The sequence below is a fragment of the Limanda limanda genome, chromosome 20 (genome assembly GCF_963576545.1).
Source record: "Limanda limanda chromosome 20, fLimLim1.1, whole genome shotgun sequence".
NCBI lineage: Eukaryota > Metazoa > Chordata > Actinopteri > Pleuronectiformes > Pleuronectidae > Limanda > Limanda limanda.
This window is the reverse complement of record NC_083655.1, coordinates 7,235,266-7,248,470: the sequence shown is the minus strand read 5'-3', so window position 1 is coordinate 7,248,470 and position 13,205 is coordinate 7,235,266. Positions and strand designations below refer to the sequence as shown.

At 46.7% G+C, this 13,205-nt stretch overlaps 1 protein-coding gene across 6 annotated transcripts in view; it reads right to left on the bottom strand.

The window, feature by feature from the left end:
• si:ch211-285f17.1 (sickle tail protein homolog) overlaps positions 1 to 13,205 on the bottom strand; it is a 123,602-nt gene that overhangs the window by 3,068 nt on the left and 107,329 nt on the right. For 2 of the 6 annotated variants that reach the window (XM_061093629.1, XM_061093627.1), the window contains 13 exons: positions 11,884 to 11,988; positions 11,362 to 11,411; positions 9,452 to 9,591; positions 9,105 to 9,280; positions 6,972 to 7,102; positions 6,287 to 6,434; positions 5,119 to 5,593; positions 4,752 to 4,950; positions 4,358 to 4,653; positions 3,965 to 4,120; positions 3,552 to 3,674; positions 2,156 to 2,236; positions 396 to 2,042 (listed from right to left, as the gene is read on the bottom strand). In XM_061093629.1, coding sequence (XP_060949612.1) covers positions 396 to 2,042; positions 2,156 to 2,236; positions 3,552 to 3,674; positions 3,965 to 4,120; positions 4,358 to 4,653; positions 4,752 to 4,950; positions 5,119 to 5,593; positions 6,287 to 6,434; positions 6,972 to 7,102; positions 9,105 to 9,280; positions 9,452 to 9,591; positions 11,362 to 11,411; positions 11,884 to 11,988 — 3,727 coding nt within the window. The remainder of the gene's footprint in view (positions 1 to 395; positions 2,043 to 2,155; positions 2,237 to 3,551; positions 3,675 to 3,964; positions 4,121 to 4,357; positions 4,654 to 4,751; positions 4,951 to 5,118; positions 5,594 to 6,286; positions 6,435 to 6,971; positions 7,103 to 9,104; positions 9,281 to 9,451; positions 9,592 to 11,361; positions 11,412 to 11,883; positions 11,989 to 13,205) is intronic. The other 4 variants (XM_061093623.1, XM_061093624.1, XM_061093628.1 and 1 more) reach the window with 4 other exon arrangements.

Sequence of the window (13,205 nt, the reverse complement as noted above, 5' to 3'; positions counted from 1 at the left end):
AAGTCAATACACACAGTACATGCTGTAGAGAACACGTGAGACACCAGAGCTGAATCATCATGAGACTCTTGTATGATGAGTTTGCCACTTGCTGAAAACCTCAGAGTTTTAGCAATGAGCTGAAGGTGAAAAGTGTGTGTGGGGGGGGGGGGGGGGGGGAGGTAACCAGGAAACCCAGCAAAATGCCAAACCCCAATCATGTCGCCATGATTTCACAGAGGGGAGAGAAAGCCACTGGGGGACATTTCCGACATTTCCCAGCACCGGTGGAGTGGATTAATGATTCTGTGATTTCAGAGGTTAGGGTTGGAGAGTAGGTAGGTTGGAAAATGAATTGGAAAAAAAAAACAAGAAGCACCCAAAGCCTCCCGGAGTGAAAGGAGCTAGAGCGAGACCTGTGGCACGGCGCTGGGGACAGTGATGGCGGAGGCAGTGCTGGTGCTGGTAGTAGGGACGACTACAGGCCGAGGCAGGAGCTGCGGTTTAGTCTTCGGCTGCAGAAACTTTTTGCCGGGTACCTTAGGGCCGGACCCTCTGGAGGTAGGGAGAGAGGACGACCTCTTTAGCCCCCCTCCATCGGAGCTCTTCACACCCCCTGCTTTAGCCTCCTCCTGAGGGACGGGCTCCTCGGGGGAGAGGGGGCCCATCTCGCTGATGGTGGTCTCCAGCTGCTTGATGGTCTGCTCCAGGCTGTCCAGGGTCTTGTAGGTGTTCTTCCGGATCTCGTCCGTCCGAACGTGGGACCCGGAGTTCTGCCTCCTCAGCTGCGAGGCCGAATCCGTGTCCGCTAAAGATTGTGAACGTGTAATCTCGAATCTCTTCGCTTCCTTGTGCTGCCTGATGGTGCCGTCGCCTTCCTCCTCGTCTTCGTACACGACCACCTGGAGAGTCTTCTTGCCCGACTTGGTGCCGGCGCGGATCGCCTGGGTCAGCGCCGCCAGCTGCTTCTTGGGGAACTTGAACTTGAACTTCTTCTTACTGTCCTGCTTGGCGTCTTCGTTCGCCTCCATGTTTATTCCACTGTCCGTCAGTTCGGATATCGAGGACGAAGACGAGGACGATAAGCTGTTGTGGTCGGCGGTGCCCTGGGAAGATCTGACCTTTTTGTCCTCAACCGATTTTGTGGCCTCAGCTTTGACCTGCAGCCAACCCCCCCTCTCCGAGTCCGACTCCTCGCTCTCCTCATCGATGCGCTCTTGTGACAGCAGCCTCTCCAGTTCGTCCTCAGACTCAAATATGGTGGACAGACGCTTGTAGGCCGAGCGGATGTCCATGGGCTCATCGAAAATGATGATGACGGGCTTCTTGTTGAAGCCGTTGTCCGGCAGCGCGTTGGGATCCCCCGCGGCGTTCCCTCGGTTTTGGGCGGATCCTAAAGTGAATGTCTGGACGCCTGCCTTCTTGGCGTTGACCAGATCCTGGTACTCGCCACAAGACAGAGACTGAACCTTGGTGTTGGTGATCATGAATGCTATGTTGTCAGGAGGTGGAGGCGCCTCTTCTCCAGGCAGATCCAGACTAAGACCCGCGCCCTCGTCGTCATCCACAAAAGTAACTTTCGGTGGATCACTGTCCTCAACCCGAGCCTTTTTCGTTGGGGAAACAGAACGTTTAGACGGCATCTGTCTGACGGCGCTAATTGTGCTGGTTTCCGTCGCCTCTGGGATTATATTCTTACTGGAAGAAACAGGCTCCGGGATGGTTTTACTTTTCTTCTCAGTGTTCATTTTGTTGAGCATTTTGCCCTTCTCCATTTCCACCTTGGTCTTCAAGGATTCGGAGCGTTTCACTTGCTTCTTTGGCAGTTTGAATTTGGTCAGTCCCACGGGTTTAGGTGAAATCGGTGGCGGCGTTAAAGGCGGGGGGGATTTGGGTGGTGGAGACTGTGGCGGCTGCTGTTCCTGGCTTGGAGAATTGTCGTTAACATTGACATTTGACACCTGTGTTGGCGGCTGCGCGGGCTCTTGGAGCTCGGGGGTCTCGTCCGTTCCTGACGGGGGTGGGAGATCTTTGGGGATCTGGCCAGTCACATAGTAAATGACCTGCGATCGGGAAAGGAAAACAGAAAGTCATCATTTCATTAAACTTTGACGTTGTAGAATATTCACTAAAAAAATTCTTGAACAAAGTGTCAGGAACCAAACGGCACACGTACCCCTTGGCTCTGTCGCACAGGGGTGTTCCCGTTTTCATCCGTGTCCGGATCTTTATCCTCTCGACTGGGCTCTGAGCTCTGCTAGGACAGTGTGTGAGGGAATAATATTACTGTGCAACTGGCGCGCCAAGTTGCTGTGGATTAACTGTGACTTGACACACAAGGCCGCGGCCGCATTTACGATGTCAAAGCTGCATTGGGTAACAACCTTGTAGAAGTACAACAGCAAATATAATTACAGTTTGTACTCCTCAGGATTTCACCAGTTTAAAACCGAATCACTTTTAAACGGATAAATTCTCTGTGTCAAATGCGCACGGGGCAAATAAACACGTTTAACCTTTTAAGCTGCAATTCTACAACAATCAAGCTACTCAAGGATTTTGCAAAAACTACTGAACAGATTTCCAAGAAACTTTTTGGCTCAAATTTGGACAAAGGCGCAGATCTAGCGCAACTTTTGATTACTTTATTTTCATTGTGAGATATTGTTTATACTTTCTCTGAGAATAATTCAAGGATCTGGATTGAATGGAAGGAGGCTGATTGGCCTTAGCGGAGGAATGCTCTCTATTGAGTGTAATCCACAGTATCTACAAGCTCTAACTTGTTAGCTGACACTCACACACGTTTTAAAATCTTTGCCGTGAACTAATCTCGGCTGCACTTGAACATACCTGTCCGCTTCGTCACATAAAAAACAGACATATTATTGCGTGATTATACATAGTGATTTTCTATGTAAAGACTTATTGGGATGCACTGGTTACGTAGGTGTGAAGCTGGGAAAACAAACTGAGGTGAAGTTGTGCAAAGACGAAGAGAAACAGAAAAGTGATTCCTCAGGAAAAAGTGATTGGAGAGGAGCATGCAAAGTGGCCAGGCTGACCTCTAGTGAACCAAGTCTGCAAAAACACATGCGTCTGCACAGAGAGTTTTCACCAATGTCGTTTCTCTCAATCGTCAAATAATTTCAGAAATAGAAAAAAGATGTTTTTGTAATGAAGACAGGTCATTGAAGAAAGACAAAAGACGATTTGAATTGCCTGTAGGGATACAGTGCCCGAGGTCTTTATTGATTTGGAGGAAAAAATAGACAAGACACAGCATCGTCTGGTCCAGACACACAGAAAAGACACAGCATCTTTTCAGAGGCTTCCTTTTATGCAGACTTAATCCTGAAAACCCAAGCTGTGATCCCCGGCAGAGTCAAACAGAAGGAAGGGGAAGTGAGGCAGCGAGGAAAGAGGAGTTTTTTGGAGGCAGCTGTTTCTCTCGAGCCAAAGCAAGGGTGCGAAAGTCGGAGGAGGGGTTAAGATACAGCCATCGATTGTGTGAGACAGTCGGGAGAGACAGGCGGTTAGCAGGGGCGGCTGCACGGCGACTTGTTCTTTACCTTTTTCTCTTTGAGGGGCAACAAGGCCCCCGGTCTTAGCTCTCTGATTTGCGGTTCAATTCGAGTGCCGGGCTCTACCAAATTTTTCACCCCTACATCCTTAACTGTGCACATCTGGAAAACCTGAAGAGTGAAGAAAGGTGAAGGGGGGGAGTGGGGACAAGGTTTTTGGAGGGGGAGGAGGAGTTTGAGTGTCTTCACCACGGCCATAATCATAAAGAAAACAAAAACCCAACCTGGTTAAATTATATTTAAAACTCTTTAGGCAGCTGTTAGTGAAAATTATTGGGAAATCACCGTGGGAAGAGATGTTAGGCAGCCCACTCCCACAATGCAAAATCAAGGACACCTTAAGAGAGCCACTGGTTGTGTTTGTGTTTATGTTTGAGTTTGAGTGTTGATGTGTGTCTAACCTGGAGCTCTGCCATGATCTTGTCTCCTTCATCGTCCTCGTCTCTGGAGACAGACGTTATAACCGGGGGAGGGGTAGGAGGCTTTGGCTTGGTCTCTGGTGGGACCTTGGTGGGCTTGGGCTGGGGAGTGGGAGGTGGGACCTCCTCGTCACCCTCCTGCAAGGAAATGACTAAGTTGTAACTTTTTTTTCCGTGATGGGAATTGATTGGATCAACAAGCAACAAGACAAAATGGAAAAACTCCTCTACTGGCAACGGGAAAAGCGTTTATCACGTTTAATAGAACATGCATGCATGGTAAATATTTAACTTCTGTATTTTTCTCTTACTTTTCTTATTAAAAAACAAGCTGCATATTCCACATTGCACGAGACGTCCTCTGACCACACTGACCTGAGCTGAGACGGACTCCTTCCTGCTGGTGAAGACCACCTCCCCAGAGCGAGTGGTGGTCATGCCGGAGTTGGAGCCGGAGTTGGAGCCGGGGTAGGTCTTCCTTGGAGGCGGCGGCGGTGGGGACTTGCTGGCCTTCTCGGACCCTTGCTTGGTGACAGTGTCGATGGGCGCCGGCTTGGTCTTGGAGGGTCTCTCCAGCACCGGCTTGGCTGGTTTCTCCAACACGGGCTTCGGCAGTTTCTCGGGCCCCTTTTTGACCAGTTTGTCGGAGTCAGGCTCGGACCGGAGGTCTTCTGTCACACACATTAATTTATTTATATTAGCGCACATGAATTTAGAAATTAAACACGTCCATATTTGTGTCCTCAAGTAAACTTCTATATATCTGTACCTGTTGGTGACTCTACAGGACTGTGGGTGTCGGCTTGTTCTCCGCTGGCAGCAGGGGGCAGTGCAGTGTTCTCGTCCACCTCCAGGCTGGGGATGCCCTTCATCATGTTGGCCTGGGCCTCCTGCAGGATCTTCTCAAACTCTTTCCCGTCGTAATGACCCAGGTTCTGCCTCCTCTCCGCCCACTCCTTCTCCGCTGCCTATACATTTATAGAGACGGAGAAAGAAAGAGAGAAAAATCCAAATAGGTTTTTATTATTCTGAGAGAAAAGAGTGAGGGAATTTCATCCTTCTCAATGTGATGCTAAAAACCAACACAACTTTGCTATGCTGGATAACACTGGCCCTCTCCAGGTGACTTCACGTACCTCTATGGACATAGCTCTGCATTTACTCTTCTCCTTATTGCTCTGCAGCTCCTCTATGACAAGATCCTGGCTGCCATTAGTCACAGAGTTCCCGTTTGTCTTCTTGTGATGGACAGGGCTCGGCGGACCCATGGACGCACCCCTGGGAGATTCCCGGCCTTTGGGACTCGGGACCTGCGTGGGGCTTGGGGTGAGCGGCGGACTGGGCTGAACGGTCAGCGCTGCAGACTGCTGGGACTGCTGCATGAGCACCCGGGAGCTCTGGACATGATGGATGACCACCGGGGAGGAGGGCATCACCTCGGATCTGACGGTGGAGTTCTGGGGATCCAGTGGGGGAGAGGTGGAGCTGGGTCGGGCTGGTGCTGGGGGGGATTCAGCAGGAGGCTCTGACGCTGCTGCTGCTGCAGGGCTGTTATCCACTGGGACATGAGCAGAAGGATTCTGACTCTTCTGAGAAACCTCAGAGGTGTGTCTGCAGAGAGGAGAGATTACAGAAATCAATTTTGCATCGAATATTTATATTTACGGTTTGTTGATTTCTCATCCAGATTGAATATTCACCAAAACATTAAATAAAGTCGATAAAAAACTGCACAAAAATGGTTCGGTTTTGCGAGTAGACATCGATGGGATAGAAGACAAGAGAGTCATTGAGAGAACAGAAGAGAAAAGTGGCGAGTGGGTCGGGAGTCTGTGACATAATAAAATGGAAATGAGGTGCTGCAGTGTTCAGCGAATTAATTCACTCATCGGTTCAGTGAAGGCGATGGAAGTAAATCGAGCTGGACACCAGACTCCTCTGTCCACACGAGGCGACCTCTCTGAAGGGATGAGGGCCGGCCGGTCGATACAATCAAATCTCTCTCCGCAGAGAGGTTTTTCATTTCATCTTCGAGTCCCTCACAACCTTTCTCTCTCTCTTTCTGACATGCACTGAACTACGGACATTTCCCTGATATAAGGGCTGAATGTGAGATCTCAAAAGCGTCAGTTGGTCTGGACATTTTCTGAGAACTTTTCCTGAAAACCCTCTGGTGCCTCCTGCATGTTCTCCCCAGGCTCCACCCCTCGCCTGAATATTCTGGACAATCTCCTGTTGCCTTGTATATACGTGAAAAGCAAACGTCACATCTGAAATCTGCTTTTGAGATTATTGTTCCTCTACCTCCTCAGGCCGCTGAGTGTGTCCGTCAGGCTCTTGACTCTCTTCAGCATGCTGTCCAGTTTGTGAGGCTCCTCCTTCAAAAACTTGACGGCTTCCACCTCCACTCGGAGCACGGCCCGCATCCTGGTCTGTAGAGCCGGGAACTCTCCTGAGGGAACGCACACACAGAGAGAAATCCTCAGAATAACATTAAGTCAAGACATTTCAATTCATATTCACCTCTTCTACCAGCTCACTAAGCCACCGTGACCCTGCACAACTGTACAATGGGATATATTACAACCTTTGGAGTGGTTCTCCCAAAAGTGAATTTATTGAAGTAAATTATGACATACTCTGAGACAAGATAAGAGTCCAGCCTGTAAGTCTGAGAAACACCCATCGTATTAAACACTGAACTGGTTCAGTGAGCGACAAGTTTTACCTCCTTCTTCGTTCTCATGATAGTGGAACACAGTTTATTGTTTGAAATTCGGTTGAACGTTTTTTCTCTGTCTTTGTATACATTTGACATTTCATAATATTCTCTGTATTGATATTGGAAAATATCCCCAAAATATTGGTTTGAGCCATAAGCGGAAGAGTAAAGGTTATAAATTCTGCCTCCTCCATGTTAGTGGATGGGAAATGGACCAAATAATGCTGTAAAACGTCAGGATTGACAGCTTGTCAGCAGTCGTCTTACCTTTGAGTCCTGCCAGAGATTCTCCCACCTTCCTCAGAGTCACTGCTCCCTCCTCCACGTCCTTCAGGGTCACGGCCCTGTGTGTCGCTCCTGGGTCCTTCTGCAGAGAGCCCACATACTGCTCCAGGTCACTGGAGAAAACAAAAAAAAAACACACAAAGATAAGTACAAAAATGTCAACCTTGAGAGGAATGACATCTTTTGAAAAAGTAGATACAAACCAAAAATAGGCTCAAACCAAACCAAACGGACAAAATATCTGATTCCTGAAATTAATAATCAAGTATATCCATCCAAAACATAAATTTTATGTAATTTAATTCCACTTGAGGCACCGCTTTGTTCGTGATATACTGACATTTTTGTACTGGAACACTTTGTTATGTGGGGAGAAGGACACAGAGAAGGAGAACTTTACATAAATCTTTGCATTTTATTTACTCTTTACAAACAGCAGGGGGCAGGGTACAACCACCTATCCTAAAGATCCTGCACTGCTACTGATCGTGCAAAGGTGAAAGCAGATTTGTGAATATGGACGCTTAAAAAAACAAGATATGTAAAATATGCACAAGGATTAACATTCAACTTTCCCCCTGCGCTCTGCACTTCCCTGTCTGAATCAGATTGCTACGACGAGATTGGATTGGATCTCTTCCCGAAACCACAAATGTTTACACGCTGAATGAAAGCTCGTTTGTGACGGAGCACTTCCTCACGGAGAAAACACATCACGCCGCCTCAAAGAGAAAACCTTGGCTACTCTGAGGGGAAATGTGCGGAACGATAACATTGTGTGCAGTGTGGGATTGCAGGGGAGCGAGTAAAATGGTGTTTCATTGTGACCAAGTACCCTCGAGAAACACCCTTTTTATAGAAGTCCCCTGAAGGGAGTGGGGAAGGCAAGAGGGAGAGCGTGTGTTAAATGTTCTGCGATGTCAAGGCCTGTTGGTGAAAACAACGATAATGGGAAATTCCAGCTGAGGACAAAGGAAACAGATTTTCCTTTGGTATGAAACCTCCCAAACACAAATAGAGATAAAGAACATCTCCTTAATGTATATTTACAGACACTCTAACAAGGTATTCAAGCTTTTGTTTGAGGAATCATCCTGTGCTTTTATATTCTTTTTAATGATCTGTAAATTGCTGAGAACATTAACAGCAATTACAGGATTATAATCAGTCTAATTAAGCAAGCCTGGTCATGCTTAAAGAGTGCATCCTACCTCCAAGATCTAAAGGGCTCTTGGCTCCGCCCCTCCACAACATTTCCTGGGAATCCATTTAGTTGTTTTCGCATAATCTGGCTAACTTACAAACAGACGCAGATAAAACATAATGTTCTTGGCGGAGGAAAGTTTAAATAAACCGCTTGCCCTGCTTGACTTGTATTTTATTGTTAATTATTGGATAAAAACTGAGCTTTGTTCAATTAGGAAAAGTAAGAAGAGCTCTGTTCACACCTGGTGTTAAAATGGATCCTGAATGTGTCTCCTGTGACCACGTGTGATTGGATCTCACTTCCTGCTCTACATGCAAATAATCACGTACATCATTTGTGTTTGTGATGAGCAAATTATGTTGTGAGCCAATCTGAGTTTACAGATGTGTCCCATGTCACTGTGTGTGTGCGTATGCGTGTGTGTGTGTAAGTGATTGGATCTCTGGACGCAGCGAGACAACACCGTTCCACCTGGCGTGTAAACATCCAAATAAGATGAACGCTCCCTGATGGCAAGACGCTGCAAGTGAATTCAAATAAGAGCAGGGTTGTGAGTCTAGTCCATTGTTGTAGACTGCAGCCACTGCTCTGCCTGTAGGAACCTGTGGGCTGTAATTCGAGGGCGTTGGCGTGTCAGTAAGAGTTTAGGGCTGAATAGCTCAGGTGAGCTGATAAAAATGAAGTCTTTTGGGGATTTCCTATAAATAGAGGCACCTTGACAAGAGCTGCTTAGGTGCGTGTGTATGTAATCAGCTTTAATTCTTGTCCAGGACTCGCACGAAAGGAGTTTAAACCAGCAACAATTAACTTTCAGTAGCGAATGCAAACAACCGCATCTGTCCATTGTCGCCTGTATAAAACACGAAGCCTGCTATGGAAACAAAGCAGTAAACATGGAAGAGACTTACCCAAGTTGAGTGAGGACACACTCCTCCAGTCCCAGGTACTTGTGCCTGTCCTCCTCCACCAACGATCTCTGCCTCTGGACCGGGTCCTCCAGACGCCGCATGGCCTCCACCAGTTTAACACTGATTTCCTGCTCGGCGCGCTTCAGCTGAATCCGCAGCGCCTCCTGGTTCTGGAGCTGGAGGAGGAAGCACACAGTGGGATAAGATACTGCAGCAAACCAACATGCGTAGCTTTGAAAAGGTCATTCAGTAGATGCACAGTCCCTCACATGCATGCACACAGGTTTGATACCTGAACAGGACTCACCACCTTTTAAAATGAATTAAAAAGGAGAAAGAGGTCTTGCCTGCAGCTGTCTCATCTGATGAAGCTGCACCCTGAGGTCAGAGACGTTCTTCCTGAACTGCAGGAGGTTGACTTTGAGAGGAACCGGGCGCTTGTCTGACGGAGCTGCGCTGGTTTTAGGAGCCAGGACAGGGGAACCACCTGGACCACAGGGGGAAGAAAACAATATGACCCCAGTAAAAAGTGTAAATTAACTTATATGTTGAAACTTTGAGGACCCTTTGGAGACTTGTCCATAATAGATCTGAATTGCAGTAAAGTAGAAATTGCACTTAAAACGATTGTTGCATCAAAACCCAAACCCTCACTCCAGCATCCTCTGACTTTACTTTGCAAATCAGATCCAATAAACTTCACTATAGATAACTATAAATAACAGGAAAACAAATGCAACCAAATACATTAAGCTTATACTTCTCAGCCAGGCTCTACTCCAGATGATTGTGTAAGGTTGAACATGTCTGAATACACGTTTCCCTGCCGACCCACTGGTCTCAATTAATGCTCCCGATGTGTAATAACTCTCTGTGGTGTCGTCTTCCTGCACAATAAGTGCAGATATACGGAGTCTCATATTCGCTGCACCCCTGAAACGTCTGTCAACTGATTTCTGCATCTCAGTCGTCACTGGAGACGGGGAAGAGGTAGAAACCATGGAAACTGAGGGGAGTAATATTTGAGGTTTCGCCGAGGGTCCCTAAATGGCCAACAACAATCGTAATTTAATTTAGTCTAGATTCAGAGACTCCAATATGAGTTTTGAGTTTAATGACACTGAGGATGAGCATCTGGGTTTATTTGATATCAGTTAATAAATCAATCCAATCCATACTTCCCCATTCTGTCACTTAGCCCTGAGAGCAAAATTTAAATGGTTTTCATGGGAACTATTTTATGGTCTGACCACATGAACTATTGTTGTTGTTAAATTTTTAAAATGTCTTTTTTCCCATCAGCCGTGAGCAAAACAAGTGACATTTCATTCAGCGTCATTGTGTTGGGTTTGAGGCATAAATCTCAAAGACAAAACCTGAAACAAAACATTCTGAAAATGGAAAATAAAACCAGAACTACACGGTCGGATACCACCAGATGCAAGTCACATAATAGTTTAGGAGCAAAATATATAAATAGATATAATGCTCATGCATTGTCTAATCAGAAACACTAGATCCTTTAGAGAAAGATGTGTCTTTGCTCATGAGTCACACAACTGGTCAGGGGAGGTTCAGAGTCGCTCGGGCAGTGACAGAACAAACCTTTGTCTACATAATCCTAAACCTCCATCACTCTGTCGACCTTACAAACAGACTGACAGCTGCCTGGACCTGAAGTACAGGTTATTATGTCAACTCGTGTTGTGTTCCTGAGCCTCGGGGACGCCGGGTCCATCAAAAGAAGAACAAAACGCTGGGTGGTGACACTGAGGAGGCCCCAAATGGCGAAAAACACGAGGTTGATCGAGGAACACGTTTTCCTGAGGATTTGCTCGAGCACACCATGACAGCTAAACGCCCTGTGAACGCTCCACATGTAATCTGTCACGAGATTAACTCAGACACAGTTGTGTTGTGTCTGCAGATCATTTTTTGTCGAACCCGGATCAGGCTGTATCGCTGAATCATCTCGGCAGGCTGCAGAAGTAACAGCTTCTTGTTTAGAGAAGTGCTTCGAGGGGGTTTGCTCAGCTGGCTCTTGTCTCTTAACTCCTATTAAACTGGATGTATGAGGCGAGGGAGAGGGGGAGGGGGGTGTGTGTGAAGAAATATGAACTGATGACAAGTAAAGAAGCCCGACTTTGTTTTCCCTCGCTCCAACAGGGCTCATTGCCGCCTGTTGACTGACACTGATGCGTGGGCTTGTCTGCACAAGACGTTCTGGAGCTTAAGCTCCTGTGCGAGTCGCACTCACCTGAGCTGTGTGCACTGTGGGCTGGAGATGAAGTCTTCACTGGTCTCTCGCTGCAGCCAGACGGAAAAAATCATTAGTGACAAAAAATAAACAAAAAACTGCATATTTGGACACTTTATATTCAGAGGTTAGGGTCAGTGAGAGCAAACAACGTTACAACCAAGTGTGATGGGGAAAGAGTGACGAACCAGAGAGGTTAAAATGATGTTAATGATGTTAACAGGCTTCAACCGGGTGTGCAACACGCCATAGACACATTCAGAAGCTTCAGATTAGCTGCAAACATGAAGTAACACCAGGTCTCCGCAGGGAGGATCGAAATGCAGAGGCCATTTATCAAGAGGGCGAATGAGTTCAGTATCAGATCCACAGTCAAACCCACTCGATGCTACTTCAACCTGAGTGTGTGATGTGGCCATTACAGAGGGGATACTTTATCTCTCCTACTCCGGCTGGGTAGCCAGGCGTCCCATTTAAAAACTCCCCCGATGCCTCGCTCTGTCCTATGCTGTGATTGCTTACCTTGGAGGCTCCTGGTTGCCACTAGTGTTTGGCCCCTTTAAAAGTGCATGCTGAACAAGACCAGTCAAGCTGGCAATCTGTTGCTCCATAGCCTTCATTCGCTGTCTGCAGAAACATCAGAAAATTCTACTTTCAACACTGAGGCCTACTGGATGTCACAGCTTCGCCCAGAATCAAACTGGGAACGACTGCAACAGAAAAATCAATAGTTTTTAATGACCTGACAATAAATCCTTATCTTTGTGGTTATTTCATGGGTTGATTCCACAGCAGGTTTGATTGATCAGCAATTATACGAATGAATAGTTTCTACATCACATCCGAGCAGCAGAACTCAAACAAAGGAAACCTCACACTGAGACTCCCTGGTTAAACTAGAGGTTGGAAAATAAATAAACGTTCTGATTCTTGACGATAAAGGAGATAAATAAAACATGTCTGTTATTCTAGTTATTCTATTTATCCACAGAACCTATTCCTTTGCCATCACTGTAAAGCACGCTGGCTCAACCCCTGTTGTATTTAACGTGCTGCACAAATAAAAGTGACTTGACTTGAGCTGACCGGGGCCTCATGTGAACGCAGCGATGCCTAACCTCAGCGTATTTCACATGAATAAATTCTGTGACAGCCCCACAGGTTTATTTTTGAAAGCACTTTCTCGTCTAAATTCCTTTCGCTGTTTTCGCCACGTTCCCAAGAAAATGTGTGTCGGTTGTTTCGGGGGCTGCCCAGGTGGTCCACTCCTGATCTGTTTGACTGATCGGGTTCATTTCAAATACTTTTTCAACCTGGTCAATATTTTCTTTGGTTTTCTGAAGTATGCATATTCTCTCTCTATGTTTATGTGCTCTCAGTCAGAGAAGACAAACCTCATCCAGGTACTGAGAGGAATTCGGGATTATCCAAACTGAATAGAGTCAACAGAAGGATTGTTTGGAGTGCAATAATCGCAGAGTAACAGAATAATATACTGTGGGTTAATGGGGTTCTCAGAGAAGATCCTGTTTCACTATTTGGGTTTATTCGCTCTGTAATAATTAACACTATGAGCTTTCGGGGTTTAAAGTGCGACAGGGAAAACAACGGTCAGATATCTGATCCGGTTGTAGACACAAACCAAAGTGTCGGCTGTTGGTGTGAGAGGCTGCGTTCTCGTCTTCAGTCATGGATGATGTAAAGGAGTCAGAGTCAGGGATTGGAAAACGGCCGCTCGTTGTTAGGGTGAAACTGGGATGCAGAGTTAGTCCATGCTCCCATGCAACGTCCTAATTCTAATCTGAACAATCCAACCAGTCAATAATCTACACCATGCCCAGTCC